The sequence below is a fragment of the Apus apus genome, chromosome 27 (assembly GCF_020740795.1).
Source record: "Apus apus isolate bApuApu2 chromosome 27, bApuApu2.pri.cur, whole genome shotgun sequence".
NCBI lineage: Eukaryota > Metazoa > Chordata > Aves > Apodiformes > Apodidae > Apus > Apus apus.
Genome location: NC_067308.1, coordinates 661,765 through 687,265, shown reverse-complemented (window position 1 = coordinate 687,265; position 25,501 = coordinate 661,765). Strand labels below are relative to the sequence as shown.

At 55.3% G+C, this 25,501-nt stretch overlaps 2 protein-coding genes across 2 annotated transcripts in view; one reads left to right on the top strand and one right to left on the bottom strand.

Annotated features, from left to right (window-relative positions):
- COPA (COPI coat complex subunit alpha) overlaps positions 1–6,809 on the bottom strand; it is a 29,194-nt gene extending 22,385 nt beyond the window's left edge. Inside the window, exons 1-6 of the mRNA XM_051640978.1 lie at positions 6,717–6,809; positions 5,809–5,922; positions 4,767–4,840; positions 4,189–4,269; positions 3,191–3,267; positions 2,987–3,096 (exon numbers count right to left, since the gene is read on the bottom strand). Of these exons, the coding sequence (XP_051496938.1) occupies positions 2,987–3,096; positions 3,191–3,267; positions 4,189–4,269; positions 4,767–4,840; positions 5,809–5,922; positions 6,717–6,756 (496 nt within the window). The 5' untranslated portion in view covers positions 6,757–6,809. The remainder of the gene's footprint in view (positions 1–2,986; positions 3,097–3,190; positions 3,268–4,188; positions 4,270–4,766; positions 4,841–5,808; positions 5,923–6,716) is intronic.
- Positions 6,810–6,889: 80 nt separating this feature from the next.
- Positions 6,890–24,271, top strand: NCSTN (nicastrin). The gene is made up of 17 exons (XM_051641008.1): positions 6,890–7,038; positions 7,278–7,382; positions 9,225–9,348; positions 9,775–9,893; positions 11,228–11,373; positions 12,424–12,574; positions 13,598–13,707; positions 15,046–15,198; positions 16,664–16,768; positions 16,932–17,009; positions 17,152–17,321; positions 18,850–18,952; positions 19,205–19,300; positions 20,285–20,372; positions 20,505–20,656; positions 21,413–21,625; positions 23,593–24,271. The coding sequence occupies exons 1-17, from the start codon at positions 6,912–6,914 to the stop codon at positions 23,713–23,715; spliced, it is 2,163 nt and encodes a 720-aa protein (XP_051496968.1). The 5' UTR covers positions 6,890–6,911; the 3' UTR covers positions 23,716–24,271.
- Positions 24,272–25,501: the final 1,230 nt, after the last annotated feature.

The window sequence follows — 25,501 nt, the reverse complement described above, 5'->3', positions numbered from 1 at the left end:
GAAGCCTGGAATGCAGCAAGGATCATCTCAGCTGGCTGGGATGCAGAGGACTGACACACTCCCATTGCTGCCCCTCACATCCTTTGCTACTCAGAGCTTGTGGTTTTCAGGGAACGTCCCCCAGGCCACTCTGGTGACCTCCTGGTTCTGGATCATGGTTCTGCCTCTCAGGAGAGCAGCAGGAGACACCTTTCAATGGTGAGCACACTTGTTTGGGATGGAAGATCCTTTATCAGCAGGTTTTGAAGCAAGGAGCCCTCTCTGCACGGGCTCATCTTCCCATTTTGGTGCCCAGCCCGGGTCACGCTCCTCATCCCTCACACTGCAGGGTTTTGGAGCATGACCTTTAAACCCCTTGAACCGAGGGCATCAAAACCCCCTCAGAAACCTAAACCTGCTAAAAACACCACCACCCCACCCCCCCAACGTCAGCAGAAGCTGCAGGTTGACAGCAGCACTTGGAACAGTCAGAACTCACCACCAAACTGTGTTCTCTGGGACTGAGCACAACAGCCACCAGACACAACCATCAAACAACCCTTCCTAGGGGGCTGGAGGAGCCAGGACACAACCCTGCTAAGGATGCCAACCATCTGGGGAGAAAATGAGGGAGTGGGATTGTTTTTTGGATCCCTCCCTCATCACTCTCTGGAGTGTCTTTCCATCCTCTCAGCAGGGTGTCTGACTGGGGCACCAGCTGAGTCAATAATTCAGCCCATCCCAAAACCCCTCATCACAAATCAGCTGAGGAGGGGGGAAAAAAAAACAAACCACCCAAGGTCTGTGGCATCTCCAACCCAATTTGGCAGCTGGAGCTGTTGAGAGAGAGAGTGATTGTGGGAGGACACAGCAGCAAAGCTGGCAGCAGAGAGAGGGGGACAGGTTTTAAATAACCAGGCTGCTCTCTCCCCAGCTCCTGCTGGTGACACAGCTGGCCCTGCTGGTGACACCGACCCAAACTGCAGTGGGGACAACAGAGTCTGTCCCTTGGAAGAGTTGGTGTGGTTACACCAGCTGGGTCCAGGACTGGAGCCCCCAAAACAAGGACAGGGAGCTCCTGGAGAGAGGCCAGAGGAGGCCACGGGGATGATCCCAGGGCTGGAGCAGCTCTGGAGCCAGGCTGGGAGAGTTGGGGTGTTGAGCCTGGAGAGGAGAAGGCTCCAGGGAGACCTGAGAGCAGCTTCCAGTGCCTGAAGGGGCTCCAGGAAAGCTGGGGAGGGGCTTGGGACAAGGGCAGGGAGGGATGGGATGAGGAGGAGGGATGAAAACTGGGAGAGGGAGCTGGAGGTTGGAGATGAGGAGGGAATTGTGGAGGGTGAGGGTGGTGAGAGCCTGGGCCAGGTTGCCCAGGGAAGCTGTGGCTGCCCCATCCCTGGCAGTGTTGAAGGGCAGGTTGGATGGGGCTTGGAGCAGCCTGGGCTGGTGGGAGGTGTCCCTGCCCATGCAGGGGGTTGGATCTAGATGGTCTTGAAGGTCCCTCCAACCCAACCCATCCCATGATTCCATTTTCTTTCTTCCTACTTTTTCCCTTAGGGATCCGATTTCCTCCCACAAAGGCACCTCAGGGCCCAGGGATCATCAAACAACAGCAAGAAGCAAAACACCCTGGAGTTTTGAATTCCAACTCCCACAGTACTTCCCAAAATAGACAAAAAGACTGAAAAAGTCTTTCTTCTCTCAAGTTCTATCAAGACTTTCTTCTCTTACCTCCCTGTCACCACCCACAACTAAGCTACCAAAGAGAAAGCAACACCCAAGTCCCCAGACTCTCCCCTTTTTTTGCAATCCAGAGGCTTTTTTTTTATCCCTCTCTCAGATTCAGTGTCTTATCACTGCCTAAATGTTTTTTTCAAGGGGATAAAGTTGATCCAGAAGTGTCCAAAATCCTGCTCCAAGCCTGGTGACAGCTCCATGTCCCTTCTGACAGTGACACCCGCTGCCTACCCTGGCTTTCAAATTAATTAGGCATTAATTAGGCTGCAGATCTCCATTTGTAGTGGGTTTTTTGGCTGCTCAAAGCTGTGGATCCCCTCTTCTGCTGCCTCAGGGAAAAGGTGGCAGTGAAGGGGAACAAGTCTCCATCAAGAAGGAATTTTTAATTTCAAGCTCCTGGTCCCAGAGCCAAGTTGCTCTTTTCTGCCTGGGCTGGTTTGGGGGGTTGGGGTTTGTTGTGGGGGAAGGACCCCAAGGGGTGTGAGAAGCTGAGAAGCTTCCTCAGCTCCAAAGAAAGAGCTAAGTGCTGAGCAGAGTGAAAAGGAGCTGGGCTGGAGAGGCAGAGGAGGAAGGGGAAGATCTACTATGGGTAGATGTGTGGAGGAAGGTGGTGGGACATTCCCTGAAGGTGCCAGGATGGGGGTGGACTTGGATTTGCTGCCAGTGGACTTGGATGAAGCAGCTGTGGCAGATCCCTCACCAGGGGAGGTGATGGTTCCCCAGACAGCCCATCACCCTCTGGGCAACCCACCCTGGAGCAGCTGCTCCTGAGCTGGTGGGAAGGGCTCACAGAGGAGAAGTTGGTGAAGGATTCTCTGCCACGGTGGGGAAGCAGGGAAGGACTGTGAGGAATCCTTCTTCCTGAGGAGGAAGGAGCAGCAGGAACCACCAGCCTGTGGAGGGACTCTCAACCCCATCCCCCTGTGTGGCTGGGGAGAAGGAGGGAGAGAAAGGGGGAGCAAAGTGATTTGGGAGGGGTGGGGTGAGGTATGTGAGCCCTGCCCTGTGTGTGTGTCCTGTGAGCATTTAATTAGTATTAAATACTATTAAATATTATTAAATTATCATTTTTCCCCCCAGTTGAGTATGTAAATGGTGAGTGAAGCCTCCTTGTCTCCACCCACGAGCTTCTCCTTGGCCTTTGTCCCTCCCATCCCAGTGGAAGGAGTTGAGTGAGTGGCCTCAGGGCTGGTTCCTTGTTGTCCTGGCTCAGCCTTCCAGGAATTCCAGGTTTCAAGTGGGATTTGTCCCCCCTTGGACCTGAGCAGCTCACCTGAAATATCCCACACACGGACAGTCTGATCCAGGCTGGCTGAGACCACCAGGTCCTCTGAAGGGTGGAACTGGGCACACATCACATAGTGGTTGTGTCCTGTCAACACACTGTGGGGACAAGGACCAAAAAAAAATGACATTGAAACCCAAAAAAGACATTAATTCACCCCCTTAATTTGCACCAGAACCCTCCTGATCTTACCAAACACAAGTCCTGGATTGCCAGTTCCAAACACGAATGGTCTGGTCATCAGAAGCACTCAAGATCCAGGGATATTCCTAAAAAAAAGCCAAAAGGAGCATGTAATTAAACTATAAACACACCAGAAATTCCCTCTCCATGTAAATCTTTCCAATTGTCCCCATGAATGAATGTTTTTCATCTTATTTAAGACTTTGGGGGAAGAATTGATGCCTCTAGGAAAGGCCAAGGTGGCTGGATTGCTCCAGTGGCAGCAAGTCCAGGATCATTTCCTGAGGGAAATTCCAGTTCAGGGAAGGAAAATCATCCCTGTGAGGCAAAAAGGGAAAGAAAAATTCCAGTTCAGGGAAGAAAAATCATCCCTGTGAGGCAAAAAGGGGGAAAAATTCCAGTTCAGGGAAGGAAAATCATCCCTGTGAGGCAGAAAGGGAAGGAAAAATTCCAGTTCAGGGAAAGAAAATCATCCCTGTGAGGCAGAAAGGGGGAAAAATTCCAGTTCAGGGAAGGAAAATCATCCCTGTGAGGCAGAAAGGGAAGGAAAAATTCCAGTTCAGGGAAAGAAAATCATCCCTGTGAGGCAGAAAGGGGGAAAAATTCCAGTTCAGGGAAGGAAAATCATCCCTGTGAGGCAGAAAGGGAAAGAAAAATTCCAGTTCAGGGAAGCAAAATCATCCCTGTGAGGCAGAAAGGGGGAAAAATTCCAGTTCAGGGACAGAAAGGGGGAAGAATCCCAATGCAGGGAAGGAAAATAATCCCAATCCAGGGAAGGAAAATAATCCCTATCAGAGAGAAAGTAGGAAAAATTCTAGTTGAGGGAATGAAAATCATCCTGGGGAGATAAAAGGGGGGAAAAATCCCAATTCAGGGATGGAAAATGATCCCTGTGAGACAGAAAAGAGGGGAAAATTCCAGCTCAGGGATAGAAAGGGAGGAAAATTCCAATTCAGGGAAGGAGAATCATCCCTGCCAAGGAGAGAGGGAGCAGAGGAACATCTCACATGGTGGAAGAAGGTGGTTCTGATGTAATCCAAGTGTCCCAGGAGGGTGAACAGGCAACGACGTAGTTTGTAATTCCAGACCTGGCCAGAAACAGAAGCAGAACCATCAGAACTTCCCTTCCCACCTTCCTGGATGGGTTTGGGATGGATTCCCACTTGGGAGTTCCCCTGCAGGGATTCCCCTCTTCCATGTGAAGGTGTTTTTCTAACGGGAGATGCAACGAGGCTTAAAGTTGCTCCAGTTAATCATGGAATCATGGGATGGGCTGGGCTGGAGGGACCTTCAAGATCACCTAGATCCCACCACCCTGCATGGGCAGGGACACCTCCCACCAGCCCAGGCTGCTCCAAGCCCCATCCAACCTGCCCTTCAACACTGCCAGGGATGGGGCAGCCACAGCTTCTCTGGGCAACCTGGCCCAGGCTCTCCCCACCCTCACCCTGAGAACCCTGATTCCCAAAAATTCTTTCCCTCCCATCCATGCTCTTCTGAACCAGTTTCTTTAGACCATTCTCCCTGCCCCAGATGAGGACAATCCCCTCCTGGGGAATGAGAGCTGAAGGGCTGCAGTTCTTACCTTGATTTTGTAATCATCACCTCCAGAGACAAAGAGAGGCTGCTGCTTGTGGAAATCGATACCTCGGACAGGGCCTGGAGGGAGGAGGAGGCAGCAGGATGGAGAAGCCATGGAATTATGGGATGGGTTGGGTTGGAGGGACCTTCAAGACCATCTAGATCCACCCCCCTGCATGGGCAGGGACACCTCCCACCAGCCCAGGCTGCTCCAAGCCCCATCCAACCTGCCCTTCAACACTGCCAGGGATGGGGCAGCCACAGCTTCCCTGGGCAGCCTGGGCCAGGCTCTCCCCACCCTCACCCTCCACAATTCCCTCCTCATCTCCAACCTCCAGCTCCCTCTCCCACTTTTCATCCCTCCCCCTCATCCCATCCCTCCCTGCCCTTGTCCCAAGCCCCTCCCCAGCTTTCCTGGAGCCCCTTCAGGCCCTGGAAGCTGCTCTAAGCTCTCCCTGGAGCCTTCTCCTCTCCAGGCTCAACACCCCAACTCTCCCAGCCTGGCTCCAGAGCTGCTCCAGCCCTGGAATCTCCTTGGCCTCCCCAGCCCCTCCCACCCCTTAAACACTACAACTTATGTCCCCCCTCACTCCTGTCACCATCAAGAAGAGCTTCAAAGCAATAACAACCTCCCCCAGCTGCCCCCCAACCTTCCCCAGCTGCCCCCCAACCTCCCCCAGTTGCCACCAACCTTCTCCAGCTGCCCCTCAACCTTCCCCAGGTCCCCCCAGCCTCCCCTCGAACTTCCCCAGCTGCCCCCCAACCTCCCCCAGCTGCCCCCCAACCTTCCCCTGCTGCCCCCCAATCTTCCCCAGCTGCCCCCCAACCTTCCCCTGCTGCCCCCCAACCTTCCCCTGCTGCCCCCCAACCTCCCCCAGCTGCCCCCCAACCTCCCCCAGCTGCCCCTCTACCTTTCCCAGCTGCCCCCCTACCTTCCCCCGCTGTCCCCCAACCTTCCCCAGTTGCCCCCAACCCTCCCCAGCTCCCCCCGGGTGGGTCCCAGCCCCCCCTGCCCCCCCTGCCCCCTCTGCCCCCCCTGCCCTCACCATCGTGCTCATCGAACTTGTCGATCAGGGTGCACATGCGATAGTCCCAGAGCTGGATCACCCCGTTGTGGAGGCTGGTGAGGATCCAGGGCCGCTTGGGGTGAAAGCTGAGCCCTGCGGGGCCCGGGAGCCCTGAGAGCCGCGCCGGGAGCCCCGGGAGGCGGGGGGGGACGGGGACTGGGGGAGGGGGAAACGGGGCCCGGGGGGGGGGCGGAACGGGGAGCAAGGGAACAGGGATCGGGAGGGGGGAAGGTGGATGGGGGGGGAACGGGGAGCGGGGGAAACGGGGATCGGGGGGGAGGAAACAGGGACCTGGGGGGGGGGTGGAACGGGGAGCGGGAGGGCGGGGAACGGGAATCGGGAGAGGGGGAACGGGAATCGGGGACTGGGGAACGGGAATCGGGGACTGGGGAACGGGAATCGGGGACTGGGGAACGGGGCCCTGGGGGGGGGGGGTGAAAGAGCCCTGGGGGGAGAAAGGCCCCTGGGGGGGGGGGAAAAGGGCCCTGGGAGGGAGAGGGGGAAGAGCCCTTGGGCGGGGGGGAAAAAGGGCCCTGGAAGGGGGGGGAGGAAAGGGCCCTGGAAAGGGGGGCGGGGAAAGGGCCCTGGAAAGGGCGGGGGGGAAAGGGCCCTGGAGGGAGGAGAAAAGGGCCCTGGAGGGGGGAGAAAAGGGCCCGAGGGGGGAACAGGGCCCTGGGGGAGGGGAACAGGGCCGTGGGGGGATGGGGGAACAAGGCCCGGGGGGGAGAACGGGGCCCTGGGGGGGGGGGGAAAGGGCCCTGGGGGGGGGGGGCGGGTAACGGGGCCGGGGAGCAGCGGACCCGCCCCCCCCCCCTCAGGCCCAGGGCTGCCGGGCGCTCCCGAAACAGCCTCCTGGGCTCCCCCGAGGCTCCCGGCGCCGCCTTTACCTTTCACCCGCGCCGACTTGGTCTCGAACTTGGTCAGCATCGTCCCCCCCCCCCCGGCCTTCCACGTCCGCAGCCCGGAAGCTCCGCAGCGCCACTTCCGCTCCCCTCCCCGACCACCGAGTCTCGGTCCTCCCACCGGGCAGAGCGGCTTCCGGCCGGGGAGGCGGAGGAGGCGGAAGCGGAAGGGCCGGGAAGATGGCGGCGGCGGCGAGAGGCGGCGGCGGCGGCCCCGGGGCGGAGGCCGCTGCTCGGAACTGCCGGGCCCGGCTCCCGGCCTGGCGGGGGATGCTCCGGGGGCTGCTTCTGGCCGCGCTGGCAGCGGGTGAGGCTGCCCGGGCCCGGCGGCCTCCGCTTCGGGGGCTGAGGGGGGGGAGGTCCCCGTTGGGCCCCTCTTGAGATGGCGGCGCCGGGAGGCCTCGCTTGGTCCTTTCTGAGTGGAAGAGGAGGAGGAGCAGCTCGTTTTTCCCCCCCTCGCCTAGAGCTGGGGAGATCCCTGGGCCGTGCGGGGAGCCCCCGGTTTGTCCCCCCCCGCTCTGAGCTGGGGCTGTGTCTTCTCCCCAGGCTCCTGCCAGGGGAACTCTGTGGAGAGGAAGATCTACATCCCCCTGAACAAAACCGCCCCGTGCGTTCGCCTCTTGAATGCCACCCACCAGATCGGCTGCCAGTGTGAGTACAGCTGGGGGGGTCACTGCTGGGGGGGGGGGTCGTGCCGCGGGCAGGAGGGGGTGACCCAGCTCCGGATGGACCTCGAGCAGCCTTGTCGTTCTTAGATCTGTTCCCTTCTCGTCCTGCTTGGGTAATCATAGAACCATAGGGTGGGTTGGGTTGGAAGGGACCTTCAAGATCATCCAGATCCAACCCCCTGCATGGGCAGGGACACCTCCCACCAGCCCAGGCTGTTCCAAGCCCCATCCCACCTGCCCTGGGACACTTCCAGGGAGCAGGGGTTTGGGCTGAGCTTTTGCACAGAGCTTGTTCACCTTGGGGGGGTTTTTTGTCACACTGAGATGGGGGAGGCAGGACTGCTGGGACTGGATCCCTGAGGGAGCCCCGTGCCAGCAGCATTTTTGGTGGAAATTGGTGTCAGTTGGTGTTTTGCTCCTTTCCAGTTGGTGTTTTGCTCCTTTCCAGTTCAGTTCCACTTTCACTTTCCCCCTGAGCCCCTCCCAGCACCCAGGGTTGGCACCTGGCCCAGCTGTGCCTGGTCTCTCACAGAACCCCAGCTCCAAGCTTCTCTGGCTCCTCTCCCAGAAGAAAAGGCAGTTCCTGACACTTACTCACTTGCAAGGGAGGTGGGCAAAGTGCTTGTTTTTATCAGTAGTTTCTTCTGGAAGGTCTTTGACCTTCCCCTGTTCCCTTGGGGACCAGGTGAGGTTCCACCTGGACCTGCTTTGTTGCTCAACCCTTTTGGTGTCACAACCTTCTGTCCTGGTGCTGGGCTGTCCAGCTGCTGCCCAGTTCTGAACTCACCATCTGGAGTCACTGAGGGGGCCCCTGGGGCAGGTCCTGGCCCCTCCCTGTGCTCTTTGGTCTTGTGGCCTCAGTTTCCCCTTTGTCCTTCCTTCCTCAGCCTTGAGAAGCTCCAGATGGAGCAATAATGAGTGATGGAGCCCAGAAACCCCCCGTGGCCTGGGCTGTGTCACCAGCAGAGGGATCAGCAGGGCCTGGGAGGGGATTGTCCCCTCTGCTCTGCTCTGGGGAGACCCCCTGGAGAACTGGGACCAGTTCTGGAGCCCCCAGCACAGGAAGGACATGGAGCTGGTGGAGAGAGGCCAGAGGAGGCCCCGGAGATGCTGGGAGGGCTGGAGCAGCTCTGGAGCCAGGCTGGGAGAGTTGGGGTGTTGAGCCTGGAGAGGAGAAGGCTCCAGGGAGAGCTTAGAGCAGCTTCCAGTGCCTGAAGGGGCTCCAGGAAAGCTGGGGAGGGGCTTGGGACAAGGGCAGGGAGGGATGGGATGAGGGGGAGGGATGGAAACTGGGAGAGGGAGCTGGAGGTTGGAGATGAGGAGGGAATTGTGGAGGGTGAGGGTGGGGAGAGCCTGGGCCAGGTTGCCCAGGGAAGCTGTGGCTGCCCCATCCCTGGGGGTGTTGAAGGGCAGGTTGGATGGGGCTTGGAGCAGCCTGGGCTGGTGGGAGGTGTCCCTGCCCATGCAGGGAGGTTGGATCTAGGTGATCTTTAAGTTTCCTCCAACCCAACCCATCCCGTGGTGCAGTCACAGGGCCCTGTCAGTGCTTGGTCAGCTGAAGGCCCTGCCCTGGTGTCCTTCAACAAAAGCTGCTTTCAGGCCCTTGCTGCTCCTTTCCCAACCAAGACTTTCCAAGTTGATTTCTCCTCTTATTTCTCTCCTACTCTGGCTCCCTGGTGCCTCTTCCCCAAATTAACTTCCTCCAGCCCTTTGATCCCACCAGCTTTTCCTTCCCTAGAGCCCAAACTAATTCTCTGCCCTGCTCCTCCATGGTGGGTTGGAGAAGGAAGCAGATCCCTGGGAAGTTCACCCTGTGTCCCCACAGCCTCCATCAGTGGAGACACGGGGGTGATCCACGTGGTTGAGAAGGAGGAGGACCTCAACTGGGTGCTTGCTGATGGCCCACACCCCCCCTACATGATCCTGCTGGATGGGCACCTCTTCACCAGGTCAGTTGATCTTCTGGAACCCCAGAAGATCAAGGTGGGTCCCTCATTTGGGGAGGAAAAGGTTTTGTTGGTTGGTTTTCAGCCCAACCTGCACCAGGGTGAACTGTTGGAGGTTTTAATCTCATTTGATACCCGGGTTTGTTTCTTTCTGAAATGGGCTTGGAAGAGCTCAGCTCTGGGTAAATCCTCATCACTGCAGCAATTAGTCAAGTTCATTAAACAGCAGGATGATGATGGGTCACATCTCTGCTGAGCAGAGCAGGAAAGGAGAGGAGTTTCCTCCTTGTTCCTGTGCCAGAACATAAAGAAAAAGGGACATTGGGGTTGTTTTGATGCTCTACCTCAGCAGCAGCAGCTCTTGGATTGTAACTCTCCATTAATTAAGGAATGAATTAATGATTCCACTTCATGTTTTCCCTCTTCCAGGAGGGTGATGCTGAAGCTGAAGAAAACCTCCCGAGTGTCTGGCCTGGCTGTGACCATTTCCAAGCCCAGCCCTTCCCAGGGGTTCTCTCCTGGTTTGAAGTGTCCCAACGATGGGTTTGGTAAGGAAACTGGGCTTCCCATCCTGGGGAGGAGGAGGTGCCTTCACTGTGTGGGCAGAGAAAGAGGCATAAAGGGGAGGAGGCAACTTGGGGAGCAGCCTGGGCTGGTGGGAGGTGTCCCTGCCCATGCAGGGGTTGGATCTAGATGAGCCTAAAGGTCCCTCCAACCCATCCCATGATCCTGTGAAGTGTCACGTTACAGTAAACTCCTTTGCAACCACCCTTGGTCAAGTTCAACACTTTCACTGCTTTTATAACCAGTTTATCCCAGTCCAGTTTTCCCCCAAGCCCCATCCCAGGAAATGAGGAGATTCCAGCTCAGACCAGCTCCTTTGAAACAAAACATTGAACCCATCACCTCAAACATCACTTTGATTCAAGTGCAGCTGCAATCTCAGCTCCCCTTTACCATCAAATCGTGGACTGGTTTGAGTTGGAGGGACTTTCAAGATCATCTAGATCCAGCCCCCTGCATGGGCAGGGACACCTCCCAGCAGCCCAGGCTGCTCCAAGCCCCATCCAACCTGCCCTTCAACACCCCCAGGGATGGGGCAGCCACAGCTTCCCTGGGCAACCTGGCCCAGGCTCTCCCCACCCTCACCCTCCACAATTCCCTCCTCACCCTCCACAATTCCCTCCTCATCTCCAACCTCCAGCTCCCTCTCCCAGTTTCCATCCCTCCCCCTCATCCCATCCCTCCCTGCCCTTGTCCCAAGCCCCTCCCCAGCTTTCCTGGAGCCCCAAACTTGTGCTTTGTCCTCAGCTGGTGCTTGAAGCATCATGTGTTTGCAGAGCTTGGCTGCTGGGGGTGCTACCACTTTTCAAAATGTCATCAATTCCTTCCTCCCTCCACCCCCCCTCCCCCTTGGTCTCAGTTGGGTTTTCATGTCCCTGTTTTCACCCCCAGGGCTGGAATGGCTCCATCTCTTGTTTCCACAAACCTCTCTGCTCTGGGGGAGCCACATCTGCTCCTGCCACCACATCTGCTCCTGCCACCACTTTGCAGTGCTGGCATCTGGCCCCTCCTGCAGCCACGGGGCCTGGGTGGTACATTTAGGCTTCCTTAGAGCTGCTTCCAGCACGGGGTGGGTTTGGAAGAGGCAGGTTTGTGTTCCACCTGGGGAACCTGGTGTTTCCCTGGGTGAGGGACACATGGCAGCCTCCACGTCTGACCAGCTCCACCCTCCAAACCTTTCTCAGCTGCTTCCTCAGCCCATCATGGTGCTGGTTCTTCATGTGCTGCTGTTTTCTCAGCAGGCCCAGGTGCTCCTGCAGGTTGGGATTCTTGGGGTTCTCTTCCAGGCTCTGATTTCCCTGGTTCTTTCTGTTTCCAGGTGTTTATTCCAAAGATTATGGCCCTCAGTTTGCCCACTGCAACCAGACCCTGTGGAATCCCCTGGGCAATGAGCTTTCCTATGAGGACTTTGACTTCCCAATTTTTCTCCTTGAAGATGCCAACGAGACACAAGTTATTAAGCAGGTACTGGACTTCCTGACCAGCAGGAGAATCATGGAATGGTTTTGGCTGGAGAAGACCTTTCAGATCATCCAGTCCCACTGTTCCCCCAGCCCTGCCCAGTCCCCACTGCCCCGTGTCCCTCAGCACCATCTCCAGGGCTTGGAAACCCCTCCAGGGATGGGGACTCCCCCCTGGGCAGCCTGGGCCAGGGCCTGACAACCCTTCCCAGGAAGGAATTGTTCCCCAGATCCAACCTCAACCTCCCCTGGGCACCTTGAGGCCCTTTCCTCTGGTCCCATCACTTGTTCCTGGGGAGCAGAGCCCGACCCCCCTGGCTCCAACCTCCTCTCAGGCAGCTGCAGAGCCAGCAGGTCTCCCCTCACCTCCTGGGCTCCAGGCTGGACACCCCCAGCTCCCTCAGCTGCTCCTTGGAAGTTCTCCAGCCCCTTCTCCTTGTTCTCCAGCCCCTTCCCCAGCTCCATTGCCTTTCTCTGGACACACTCCAGCCCCTCCATGTCCTTCTTGGTGTGAGGGGCCCAGAACTGACCCCAGGATGATGGACTTGATGATCTCCAGAGCTCCCTTCCAACCCAAGCCATTCCATGACTCTGTGATCCCATAACTCTCCAGAATCCCCTGTGACACATTTTCACCAATCATTGAACCAGCAGAATCACAACATTGTTCTGCCTGAGAAAGACCTTTCAGATCACCCAGTCCCACCATTCCCCCAGCCCTGCCAAGGCCACCCCTGCCCCGTGTCCCTCAGCACCATCTCCAGGGCTTGGAAACCCCCCCAGGGATGGGGACTCCACCCTGGGCCAGGGCCTGACAACCCTTCCCAGGAAGGAATTGTTCCCAAGATCCAACCCTGCTACAACCTGAGGCCACTTCCCCTCCAGGACAGGGGGAACTGCTGCACATCTCAGGAGAGCAGGGAGAACTTTTGGGTTTCCTCTCAGCTTAGACCTTAAAACCCCCAATAAAAACACAAGTTCTGGTTCCACCTCCAGCCCTCGGTGCTGCCACAGGAAGGTTTAAGACCTGTCAATGATTTTTCTTCCCATCCAGTGTTACCAAGACCACAATGTCCCTCGGGATGGGGTTGGCCCTGAGTACCCCCTGTGTGCCATGCAGCTCTTCTCCCACATGCATGCTGTCACCAACACTGTCACCTGCATGAGGCGCAGCTCCCTCCAAAGCACCTTCAGCATCAACCCAGGTGAGCAGATTCCTCAGGTTTTTTTCATTGTGGGGATGGGGGGAGGATAAAACTCATGTCATTCCTGAATGGTTTGGGCTGGAAGGAAGCTTAAAGCTCATCCAGTCCCACCCCCTGCATGGGCAGGGACACCTCCCAGCAGCCCAGGCTGCACAAGCCTCATCCAACCTGCCCTTGGACACCTCCAGGGATGAGTCTTCCACAAGCTCCTCAGTTGGAATCCCATTGGAATATAGGTCATAGAATGGTTAGAGTTGGAAGGAACCTTGAAGACCATCTAGATCCAACCCCCTGCCTGGGCAGGGACACCTCCCACCAGCCCAGGCTGCTCCAATCCCCCATCCAACCTGCCCTTCAACACTGCCAGGGATGGGGCAGCCACAGCTTCCCTGGGCAACCTGGCCCAGGCTCTCCCCACCCTCACCCTCCACAATTCCCTCCTCATCTCCAACCTCCAGCTCCCTCTCCCACTTTCCATCCCTCCCCCACTTTCCATCCCTCCCCCTCATCCCATCCCTCCCTGCCCTTGTCCCAAGCCCCTCCCCAGCTTTCCTGGAGCCCCTTCAGGCACTGGAAGCTGCTCTAAGCTCTCCCTGGAGCCTTCTCCTCTCCAGGTTATTCCAAGCCCCATCCAACCTGCCCTGGGACACCCCCAGGGATGGAGCTTCCACAGCTTCCCTGGGTCTCAGTAAAAAGATGTGCAGAAGGAAGAAGATTTGAGTTGCCTTCAAGCTTTGCTTGGCAACTGAGCCTTTCCAATGTCACCTTTTGAAGCAGTAAAGGAAATCTGGGGCTGTGTTTAGATGCTGGCTGGGAAAGGCACCTCATTCCTGCCACACAGATCATCAGGAAGGGCTCTGAGGTTCCTGCTCCATTAAATTGTGTCCCATGAATTGAAATCCAGATCCTGGGGGGAGGTTTTGCCAGTGGCTGCCCTGTGGCCAGGATGTCCCCACTGTTGACCTGAAAGCTCATGTCTCACTTGTGGTCTCAACTCAAGCCAGTGTTGTTTCTGCTTCCTAGAGATTGTGTGTGATCCCCTTCTTGACTACAACGTGTGGAGCACTTTGCAGCCCATCAACTCCTCTGGGAAAGTGGAGCCTGACAAGGAAGTTATTCTTGTTGCCACACGAGTAGGTACCTCTTGATCTTGCTGGGTCTGAAAGGATTCTGGGAAGAGCTGGGGTTTTGAGTTCCATGGGAATATAATCCTCAGATATTTTCATCTCTTCCCATCCTCCAAAACCTTGTAGATCTTCCTGGTTGTTGTGTTCCTACAACTATGAGCATTTAACTGGTGGGTTCACCACTTGTTGCCACCTTTTGCACTTGGTTTTTGTCTCTCTGTGAGATTTTGTCAGCATTTTCTCCACTGCTGGAGCCAGACTAGTAATTAATGTGTTTGTTGCACTTCCCTAAGATGTTTCACATCCTTAAAAAGTGTTGCAGGAGGAGACAGTGTGGTTGGCTCTTCTGTGTTTTGGTTTTGAGGGGGGGAGGCTGAATCCCACAGAGAGGCTGTTGTGTGTCAGGCAGTGAGTCAGGGTCAGAGCTGAGAGAAGTTCACCTCCCTGTCTGGCAGCTGAACTGACAATTCATACCCTCCAGTGAGGCAAGAGCCTAAGACTGAACACAACCATGGATGGGCTTCTACAGTCTCCCTGGGCAACCTGGCCCAGGGTCTCCCCACCCTCACAGCCCAGAATTCCCTCCTCATCTCCAACCTCCAGCTCCCTCTCCCACTTTTCATCCCTCCCCCTCATCCCATCCCTCCCTGCCCTTGTCCCAAGCCCCTCCCCAGCTTTCCTGGAGCCCCTTCAGGCACTGGAAGCTGCTCTAAGCTCTCCCTGGAGCCTTCTCCTCTCCAGGCTCAACACCCCAACTCTCCCAGCCTGGCTCCAGAGCTGCTCCAGCCCTGGGATCATCTCCGAGGCCTCCTCTGGACTTGCTTTAAGCCAGGCTTGGTGAGAGGGCTCAGAGAAGCCTCTAACAGGGATCTCCTCTCATCCCCAAACCCAGATCCCACCCCGAGTGGGGTGGAGATCCCACCCCAGCATTGGCTCCTACCCCAGGTCCTTCCACTACCCTTCAGCTTCTTCATAGGATTATGGAGTAGTTTGGGTTGGATGGGACCTCAAAGCTCTTCTAGATCCAACCCCCTGCATGGGCAGGGACACCTCTCACCAGCCCAGGCTGCTCCAAGCCCCATCCAACCTGCCCTTCAACACTGCCAGGGATGGGGCAGCCACAGCTTCCCTGGGCAACCTGGCCCAGGCTCTCCCCACCCTCACCCTCCACAATTCCCTCCTCATCTCCAACCTCAGTCTCCCCTGTTCCAGTTTTAATCCATTAACCAGTAGGATCCATCCAGTAGGATGAAAGGGACAGGAGAGAGGTGACAGATTTCCTTTCCTCTACAGTGTTCCTTGCTCTGTGTGCACATTTCTCACCCCTCCTCTTCACTCCTGCAGATTGACAGCCATTCCTTCTTCTGGAACATTGCTCCTGGGGCAGAGAGTGCTGTCTCCTCCTTTGTCACCCACTTGGCTGCTGCTGAAGCCCTTCATAAATTGCCAGATATTCATTCCCTGCAAAGGAATATCATGTTTACCTTCTTCCAAGGGGTAAGAGCAGCACCCTCCTTCCACCATTTGCCTTGTTCTAAGGTAGCAAAGCAGCCCTTGGCTCCCTGAAAGGAACTTTTTTCCCTGCTCTTCAGGCAGAAATATTTCTCTGTATCCCCCCCCCTGGTCCTCTCCACTCCCCCAGTAATAATCATAGAATCACAAACTGGTGAAGGTTGGAAAGGACCTTGAAGATCATCTAGATCCAACCCCCTGCATGGGCAGGGACACCTCCCACCAGCCCAGGCTGCTCCAAGCCCCATCCAACCTGCCCTTCAGCACTGCCAGGGATGAGGCAGCCACAGCTTCCCTGGGCAACCTGGCCCAGGCTCTCCCCACCCTCACCCTCCACAATTCCCTCCTCATGTCCAACCTCAGCCTCCCTCTTCCACTTTTCATCCATCCCCCCTTGTCCTCTCACTACAAGCCCTTGCCCAAAGTCCCTCCTCAGCTTTCAGGAATGTCTCAAACTTTGCTGTCCCCCTGTCCCTGCCTGTGTGTCTCTTCTCTGCCTCACCCCCTGCTTTGAAATTCTGAAATGAAGCCCAGAAAAGGCTGGATTAAAAATATATATGTTGACAGCAGGGGAATGCAGCTCATTTCTGAGAGCCCAGCACTGGAGTTGGCAGCTGTGGTAAAGCAGAACAAGCCTGTGGAGGAGGGACTAGATGGGCCAACAGCTGATGTTCCCCTCAAGGCATCTCCTCTGGTTGATGGCTTCTTTTGTGCAGCTCTGTGAAGCTGGCTCCCACAGCCCCTGCTGCAGCCATGTGATTCCCTCCATTCCAGGCAGGAATTTCCCTGGGGAGGAGAGGGACATACAGCCCTGAGGAGGGGACATTCTCTGCTCTGCTCCCGGGATGGAGGAGGGATGATAAGACTTGGCTGGGGGCTGCCTGGCTTCCCTGCCCTCCTCTGTCCTGGGGTTTCTCAGGGGCTCCTTCTCACCCCCAGCTCCTTTCACAAGCTCATTTCTCTCACCCCTCCCTCTTTTTTTTTTTTCCAGGGAAGCAGACACCTTTCCCTTCATAAGTTTAATTCCCTGAGTGGAGACTTGCACTTTTCCCTGCCTTGCTCTCCTCTTTACCAAAAACCCAGGAGTCAAGGCTGTGCTGGTGCCTCTCTGCTCTCACAGGAACAGTCACTTAAGCCTGACTTTGCCTCTCTCTCTTCCTTGCTTGTGGAATTGATGACCTGCCCCCTGTTTTTTCTCCTCTTTGCCTTCCTTCCTAACCCTCTGCTCCATCCCTTCCTACACCACCCTTTCACTTGCAGCCAGGCACAATGTCACATTTATCCTCAGGTGTGTGCCAAGCTGTGCACACCTCCAGAAACCCCTGGGGCAGGATCAGACCCTTACAACCCAGGTTTTGTTCCACTTCAGCCCCTCAACTCTTGCTGTCAGCTGTGCCAGCCACGACCTGTGGGTGATCCATGGGTGATTTGATTCTTTTTCCCACTGCAGGAGACCTTTGACTACATTGGCAGCTCAAGGATGGTGTATGATATGGAAAAGGACAAGTTCCCCCTCCGTTTGGACAACATCCATTCCTTCCTGGAGCTGAATCAGGTGGGGGATGCTTTGAGGGATCTTTTAATCCCCTCTGATAATTCACCTGTAGTTTTCCCAGCATTTTGCTGGGTTGGATTTGTTTTGATCCCTGGGCTGGATTTCCCTGCTGTACAAGACTCATCCAGGCATGTCCTGAGGGTGGGTTTGTTTCTCCTTGCAGGTGGCTCTGAGGGAGGACTCAGTTCTCTGGATGCACACAGATCCTGTCTCAAGGATGAATTCATCTGTTGAAGTGCAGGTAATTGGAAGGGAATCCCCAGGCATTCCTCTGAAAAAAACCCAACACCCAACACACTGTGGGATTCTAGCCCAGCAGGATGGCAACCTTCCCAGAGAAATCCCACATCCAGTGGAGCAGGGATGTTTTCTTTCCCCTTCAGGTTAGAAACTTGCTGGATATTCTGAACAGCAGCAGCCTGGGAGCAAACGTGACTTTGCAGGAAGTTCAGTTTTCACAACCTCTTCCTCCCTCCTCCTTCCAACGTTTCCTCCGTGCCCGTCACATCCCAGGGGTGGTCCTGACCGACCACAGGGCTGCCTTCCACAACAGGTACTTTTTCCAGGGTGGGTGGGAACAAGTTGAGCCCTGACCGAGGGCGTCAAATCCAGCAGAGGGCACTTGAGCTCCTGCCCGGCCCCTGCCGGCGGGTGGTGCTGCTGATACCCGCGTGGAGCAGCATTCCAGGGGGAGAGGGGGAGACCGTGGAATTGGACAAGCACGACAGAATCGTTCTGACAACCGAAAGAAATCCAGTTTTGGACAGAAAATGTTTCCCCACCGCTGGCTGGGAGCCAGAGGTGAGCAAATGGCAACGGAGCGTGCCTGAGCCTCAGCTGTGCTTCCTGAAGCCTGGGGGGAGCTTTGCTTTGCCCCCCCCCCCCCCCCACCTCCTTTTTTATGTGTTTGTTTGTTGTTGTTTTTTACCACAGCTTTCTGTTGGTGATGGCAGAAGCCCCAGGCTTTGGGAAGGGCCCTTTGATTCACCCCACATGACCCCACTGCAGTGTGTTCCCTGGGGATTCCCTGCTCCTCTTCCACTTTGGGAGTGGGAATGTGGGGTAGAGGACAGACATGGGGCTCTTCCCTCCTCCCCAGACTCTTCAGATTGTCTCTTTCCCTTCATCTTCTGCCCTTCTCTGCTCTTTCTGAGATGCTCTGGAGCAATCATGGGGAAGCAGCTTCCCTTTCACCTCTAAATCTGCACTGCTGGGAAGGGGGAAGAGGAGCTGGGGTGGGAGGAAGCACAAGTCAGTGCTGGAAAAGGGAGAAGAGGAGCTGGGATGGGAGGAAGCACAAGTCAGTGGTGGGAAGGGAGAAGAGGAGCTGGGATGGGAGAAGAGGAGCTGGGATGGGAGGAAGCACAAGTCAGTGCTGGAAAAGGGGGAAGAGGAGCTGGGATGGGAGAAGAGGAGCTGGGAGGGGAGGAAGCACAAGTCAGTGGTGGGAAGGGGGAAGAGGAGCTGGGATGGGAGGAGGCACAACTCAGAGCTGGGAAGGGGAACTGGGGTGGAAATTCACTCCTGTGTGACCCTTCTTTGTACCCCGGGATCACTCCCAGGTTGTTTGGGAGCATCAGGAGGAGGGACCATGCTCTGGGATTTCAGCCCAACTCCCAGTTAGTTCAGCTGCCTGTGCTGCAGATGCCTTGGTGTAAATCTGTCCTGGAGTTCACTTGGAATTCCACACCAGCTCCAAGATAAGGCATTAATCAAACCCACTGGCACAGCTTGCATCAAAAGCCCTCATCCCAGGAGACCTCGTGCACGGGTTGTCCTTGCCTCAGTTTCTCCTCTCATTTAATAGATTGGGCTGTTGCCCACCTGAAAGCTAATCACAGCTTGTAAATTGCTTGGAGATCCTCAGATGGGAGAAGCTGTGGAAGGGCCAAGTTAATTAGAAAGCCTCATTAAATGGTTTAAGGAGCGTGTGGCAGGGCAGTGCTTTGGCAGGGCTGCCTCTCTGCTCCCAGGAGGCTCCTGCTCCCACTCTTGGCTTGAGGCTGACTCTGAATTGAATTCCATGCCCTGTGGTTTCTTTCTGCCCCCTCCCCAACCTCCGTGTCCCTCCTCCTTTGCAGATACTACCAGAGCATGTATGACACCCCAGAGAACATCCGGATGCAGTATCCTGAGGGGCTGAGCCCTGAGGAGACCTTGGAATATGTCACAGGCACAGCCAAGGTTCCTACTTTGCATTTCCTTCACCTGCTGTGGATGGAGCTGTGGGGAGGGGCAGGTAGAAGCAGGATCCTGGGGAGGAGGGGGGGTAAAAAGGGGCAGGAAGAAGGTGGGAATGCTTTGTGTGGGGCCAAAAGCACTGGGATAGAGGCAGGGGGAGGGTGTTTGCTGGGTGTGTGGGTCCTGCCTTGCTCTCCTTGCTTGTTGTGGTGGGTCTGCCCATCCTGCTGACCACAGAGCTCTCTTCCTTTGCAGTCCCTGGCTGAAGTGGCCACCGTGGTGGCCCGTGCTCTGTACCGACTGGCAGGGGGAGCCAGCAGCACCTCGGCCATCCAGGCAGATCCAAGAACGGTAGGAGCAGATGGAACCGAGTCCCTGGCATCTCTGCTGAGCCCTCACGTCCCTCCCTTCTGTCTCTGTTTATGTCTGTTTACACAGCAGGCTGTCCTGTCTGTCTCCAGCAGGGCTTTGCCTCCCCCCTTCTGCCTTTCCTCACCACAGCTGAGTGAAAAACCTTTCATAGAGTCATGGGATGGGTTGGGATGGAGGGACCTGAAAGATCATCTAGATCCAACCCCCTCTATGGGCAGGGACACCTCCCACCAGCCCAGGCTGCTCCAAGCCCCATCCAACCTGCCCTTCAACACTGCCAGGGATGGGGCAGCCACAGCTTCCCTGGGCAACCTGGCCCAGGCTCTCCCCACCCTTAGAGGGCAGAATTTCTTCCCAAGATCTCATCTCAATCTCCCTCTCCCAGTTTTCATCCCTCCCCCTCATCCCATCCCTCCCTGCCCTTGTCCCAAGCCCCTCCCCAGCTTTCCTGGAGCCCCTTCAGGCACTGGAAGCTGCTCTAAGGTCTCCCTGGAGCCTTCTCCTCTCCAGTTGAACATCCCAACTCTCCCAGCCTGGCTCCAGAGCTGCTCCAGCCCTTGGGTCATCTCTGTGGTCTCTGGACCCTCTCCACGAGCTCCATGTCCTTCTGATGTTGTGGACAACCCTTCCCTGGTTCCTCACCTCTCCATCCCAGGGCAGACACTAATCTCCACAAGCCCTTTACAAGACAGAGCTCCTTGATCCTCCTGCCACAAAGCAGAAGAGGAATCTGAGGTGAAATGCCACGGGGATCAGCTAAGGAATCAGTGGGGCTGGAATCACCCCAAATTTTCACAGCTCTGTCCTGACTTACCTAAATTTGTGACACCAAGTCTTTCCTTTGCTGAGCTCTTGGCCCCTGTAGCAGGAAACATCTGTCAGCCAAATAATCCTGAGGGGTTTAGCTGTGAAGATGCTGTTTTCTCTCCCCTTTTTGTGAACCAGTTTCCATCTCCCTCCCAGGTCACTCGGATGCTGTATGGATTTCTGATTAAAATGAACAATTCCTGGTTTCAATCCATCATTAAACCAGACTTAAAAGGAATTCTGGGTAAGAACAACCTAGGGATGAAGAACACAAGAATGTGTTTGACCTCATATGTTACCTGGCAGCTTTCTGAGTACTAACATTGTCCTCTTCTGGTCACCTCCCTGCCAATCCCCACTGTTCTGGCTGTTCCAGGTGATGTTCCCCAACACTACGTGGCTGTTTCCAGCCCTGTGAACACCACCTACCTTGTGCAGTATGTCCTAGCCAACCTCACAGGCACTGTGGTTAACCTCACCAAGGAAGAGTGCCAGAACCCTGAAAAGGCACCCAACAGTGAGCAAGAGGTAAGGAACCATCAGGGTGGGCTGCTGGGCAAGGGCAGGTCAGCTGCCCAGTTTGGATCCTGTTCTTGGGGAAAGCTGCTTGGGAATCTTTGGTATTGATTGTAATAGTTGTGGAATCATGGGATGGGTTGGAGGGACCTTCAAGATCATCTGGATCCAACCTCCCTGCATGGGCAGGGACACCTCCCACCAGCCCAGGCTGCTCCAAGCCCCATCCAACCTGCCCTTCAACACTGCCAGGGATGGGGCAGCCACCTTAAAGATCATCTAGGGGATCATCTGGGTGGTCTTCAAAGTCTTTTCCAAGCCAAACCATTCCATGGTCTGAGGACCATCCAGTCCCACCCCCTGCACAGGCAGGGACACCTCCCACCAGCCCAGGCTGCTCCAAGCCCCATCCAACCTGCCCTTCAACACTGCCAGGGATGGGGCAGCCACAGCTTCCCTGGGCAACCTGGCCCAGGCTCTCCCCACCCTCACACTCCAGAATTCCCTCCTCATCTCCAACCTCCAGCTCCCTCTCCCAGTTTTCATCCCTCCCCCTCATCCCATCCCTCCCTGCCCTTGTCCCAAGCCCCTCCCCAGCTTTCCTGGAGCCCCTTCAGGCACTGGAAGCTGCTCTAAGCTCTCCCTGGAGCCTTCTCCTCTCCAGGCCCAACACCCCAACTCTCCCAGCCTTTCTCTAGAGCTGCTCCAGCCCTGGGGTCAACTCCATGGGTGGCTCATTTCTGTCTCTCCCTCCCATTTTCCCTGCAGATCTATGACTATGCCTGGGTTCAGGGTTCCCTGGACCCCAACTCAACATCCCGAGTCCCCTACTGTGTTCGCTCAACTGTCCACCTGAGCAAAGCTCTTTCTCCTGCCTTTGAGCTGAGGCAGTGGGGATCCACAGAATATTCCACCTGGACAGAGAGTCGGTGGAAAGAGATCCGTGCCCGGATCTTCCTGGTAGCCAGCAGGGAGCTAGAGGTGAGTTTGGACCTGTCTGAATGAAACAAGTAGAGGAAAAAGAAGAGATCTGAGAAGAACATCACCTGGGAGCTGGAGCAACAGCTCAGAGTTTGTTGGGAGATGTTGTGGCAGTGTCAGCTTCCCAGCTGAGAGCAGCCAGGCTTTGATCCTTGGGAATGAGGGAATCAGGAAGGAAAGGTTGGTGCTAATCCTGCCATCTCCAGCCATTTGTGGGTGAATAACCTGCTGGTTGTGGCTGAGACAGAGCAGAATAATCCAGAGTCCCCTGGGCAGGCTGAGGGCTGGGAATAACAGAGAGAAGTGACAGGAATCTTCCCCCCTTCCCTCAGCACAGGGAGGCAAGGCAGGGAATCTGGCTGCTCAGCTGCTCTGCCTGATCCACAGCCCAGATCTTCTCTTTGCAGTTTGAATCCTCCCTGGAAAGCCCAGAAATCACTTGGGCACCAACAAAAGCTGCTGGTGACTCAGGCTCTCAGGTGGGCCAAGGCTCTCAGGGTCTAGGCAGCCCTCAGCTGGTTCCAGCACCAGCAGAATAAGGGTTAAGAGGCAACTTGGGACCCTGGGTCTGTCTGGATTCCCTCTGGTTGGCTGTTAATGATGTCATACCCTGTGGGGACAGACTCTGCAGTGCTCTCCTCATCAGGAAGTGCAAGCCCAGGCAGTTATTGCATCTCTTTGGTGGTTCTTTGACATCTGAGCAAGTTATTCTTCTGGCACTGAGGGTTTTTTGACACAGCCAGGCCAGCCCAGAGACCTGCCCATGTCTCCCAGCCCATTACAGCCCAGTAACTGGTGCCCTGGAGATGCAGAGTTTGAGCCTAGAAGTGTTCACCCAGTAGAAAATGTACTTTAAACAGTTGTAGCAGCCCAAGAGGGTCCAACCACTGCACAGGGACTAGGCCAAGATGTCCAGGGGGGACCAGGAGCAGCACTCCTGCCCTGCAAGAGGAAGGGTTGGGAGGAAGGAGTCTCACAAGTGCCTGGGCTGGCACTTGGGCTTCAGGAAAGGTGCTGAGCAGGAGGAAATCTCTGTGCTGCTGGTGAGAGATGCTGGTTCTCCCAGCAGCTCTGCTGGGTTGAAGGCACTTCCAGCTCCTTGCTGGGGGAGGTGACAGTCCAGGCAGGAGCAGCCAATGTCTTACATTAAAACCAGGCTAAAAATCTTGGCAAACTGCTTTGACCACATGAAACATGATGGGTTCCTTATCCATGATACAACTGGCATGGATCCTTTTCCCTTAAACATCAGTTTATGTGCCTTGTTGGTGACTTTTGTCCAGCTCTGCAAGGTCGGAGGATCTTTTTTATTTTGCTTGTGCCTCAGGAGGGAGCTGGTCTCTGGTAAGAGACCCCCATTCCCTGCAAATTCCATGAGCTGCTGCAGCTCTGGGGCTGGACCAGGGGTGCTGGGTGTTTGTTCCTCCTCCCTGGGTCTGGACCAGGGGTGCTGGGTGTTTGTTCCTCCTCCCTGAGCCTGGACCAGGGATGTTGGGTGTTTGTTCCTCCTCCCTGAGTCTGGACCAGGGATGTTGGGTGTTTGTTCCTCCTCCCTGGGTCTGGACCAGGGATGTTGGGTGTTTGTTCCTCCTCCCTGGGTCTGGACCAGGGATGTTGGGTGTTTGTTCCTCCTCCCTGGGTCTGGACCAGGGATGTTGGGTGTTTGTTCCTCCTCCCTGAGTCTGGACCAGGGATGTTGGGTGTTTGTTCCTCCTCCCTGGGTCTGGACCAGGGATGTTGGGTGTTTGTTCCTCCTCCCTGGGTCTGGACCAGGGATGTTGGGTGTTTGTTCCTCCTCCCTGGGTCTGGACCAGGGATGCTGGGTGTTTGTTCCTCCTCCCTGGGTCTGGACCAGGGATGTTGGGTGTTTGTTCCTCCTCCCTGAGTCTGGACCAGGGATGTTGGGTGTTTGTTCCTCCTCCCTGAGTCTGAACCAGGGATGCTGAGTGTTTCTTCTCCCTTCCCAGATCATCACCTTGCTGGTGGGCATTGCCATCCTCATCCTCTCCCTCTTTGCCACCTACTTTATCAACGCCAAAGCTGATCTACTTTTTAGCATCCCACGGGAGCCTGGGGCTGTGACTTACTGAAGATGGAGCAGTCTTAACCCTTGGATTACAATTGTCAAAGAGCAAACTACACTGGAATGCCCCTCTCTCTGGATAGGGATGCAGGTGGGTCTCTCCAGAGCTCCCAAGTTCTGGATATTTGAGCCCTGAAGCAGAAGAGACTTTCCCAGAAAACTGTGCCGACCAAGCCCTGAAGAAACTGAGACTGGGAAGTTCCCAAAGCCTTTTCTTTTGAATTTATCCTGACTCCTGAGCAACTCCAGAGGGAGGATTGGTCCTGAATGCCACTGGGACAACCATGTGGATGTTCTCCATGAAGGAAAGGTATTTTCTCTGGGATTTGTGTGGACCAGCAGATCCCACAGTGTCTGCCAGCACAAGTTGTCTTGTCCACGTCCACCAGGTGTTGTGAATCAATGCAGGGAGGACAAGGTGTATTTAACAGATGATTAGATGTAAAATGTCCTGGTTTGTTTTTTTTTTAAATGGTGCAATATTTTCTGGGGTATGTGTGTATATATATATATATATAAATAGTCCTGTTTAATTAAAAAACCAATCTTCGCTTACAAATTAACCCCTTTGGTTGTTTTGTCTCAGTTGTTGCCAAAAGGACCAAAACCAACAGGGGTTGCAACATGTTTTGGTCTCAGGAGGAAAAAAAGAGTTGGTCTGATTTGGGGTTTGACTCCCAGTGAAACACTTAAGATTCTTTTTATACTAAAGGAAGATTTTGTGCCCCCAGAAAGGCCAGGGAAGGACAAGTGAAAGATTTTGTGCCCTCAGACAGACCTGGGAAGGACAAAAGGAAGATTTTGTGCCCTCAGACAGACCTGGGAAGGACAAAAGGAAGATTTTGTGCCCTCAGACAGTCCAGGGAAGGATAAATGAAGGATTTTGTGCCCCCAGAAGAGCCAGAGAAGGACAAATGAAAGATTTTGTGCCCCTAGACAGACCTGGGAAGGAGAAAAGGAAGATCTTGTGCCCTCAGGCAGTCCAGGGAAGGACAAGTGAAAGACTTTGTGCCCTCAGAAAGGCCAGGGGAGGACAAATGGAAGATTTTATGTCTCCACACAGGCCTAGGAAGGACAAAAGGAAGATCTTGTGCCCTCAGACAGGCCAGGGAAGGATAAATGAGAGATATTGTGCCCCCAGAAAGGCCAGGGAAGGACAAATGGAAGATTTTGTGCCCCTAGACAGACCTGGGAAGGAGAAAAGGAAGATCTTGTGCCCTCAGACAGTCCAGGGAAGGACAAATGAAAGACTTTGAACCCTCAGACAGTCCAGGGAAGGACAAAAGGAAGACTTTGTGCCCTCAGCCAGGCCAGGGAATGAACTTCCTGCTGTTTAGGCTGTGAGCTCTCCAGGGCTGGTCACTCCAAGTGTGTTTTGTACCTTGATCTTGGTCCATCTTTAGGTTCTGGTGTAATAAATGTGGTTTTGAGGAGTGACAACTTTGTTTCCTTCCATGCCATTGCTTTGTGCCCAGCAAGGCTGAGCCCTCAGGACTGGTGGTTCTGACTGGTTGGTTGGGTTTGGTTTTTTTTGTATGAGGACTCCCTTGTTCTTCAGTTACTGTGATTTAAAGGTGTGATGGTGCTGTTGTCCAAAGCAAGGACCTCAAAAAGAGGATTAATTCCAGAAATGAGAGCTGACAGGCACTAAAGGAGACACTTTCCCTTCCCCAGAGGACCATGAGAGCTTTGTGGTGGTGAATTCTTTTCTCAACCAGGAGTTTTTAAAGTGATTCAGACCTTGTATTTTTCAGTGCTACCCTGAGGGAGACTTTTCCCACTTCCTGATGCAT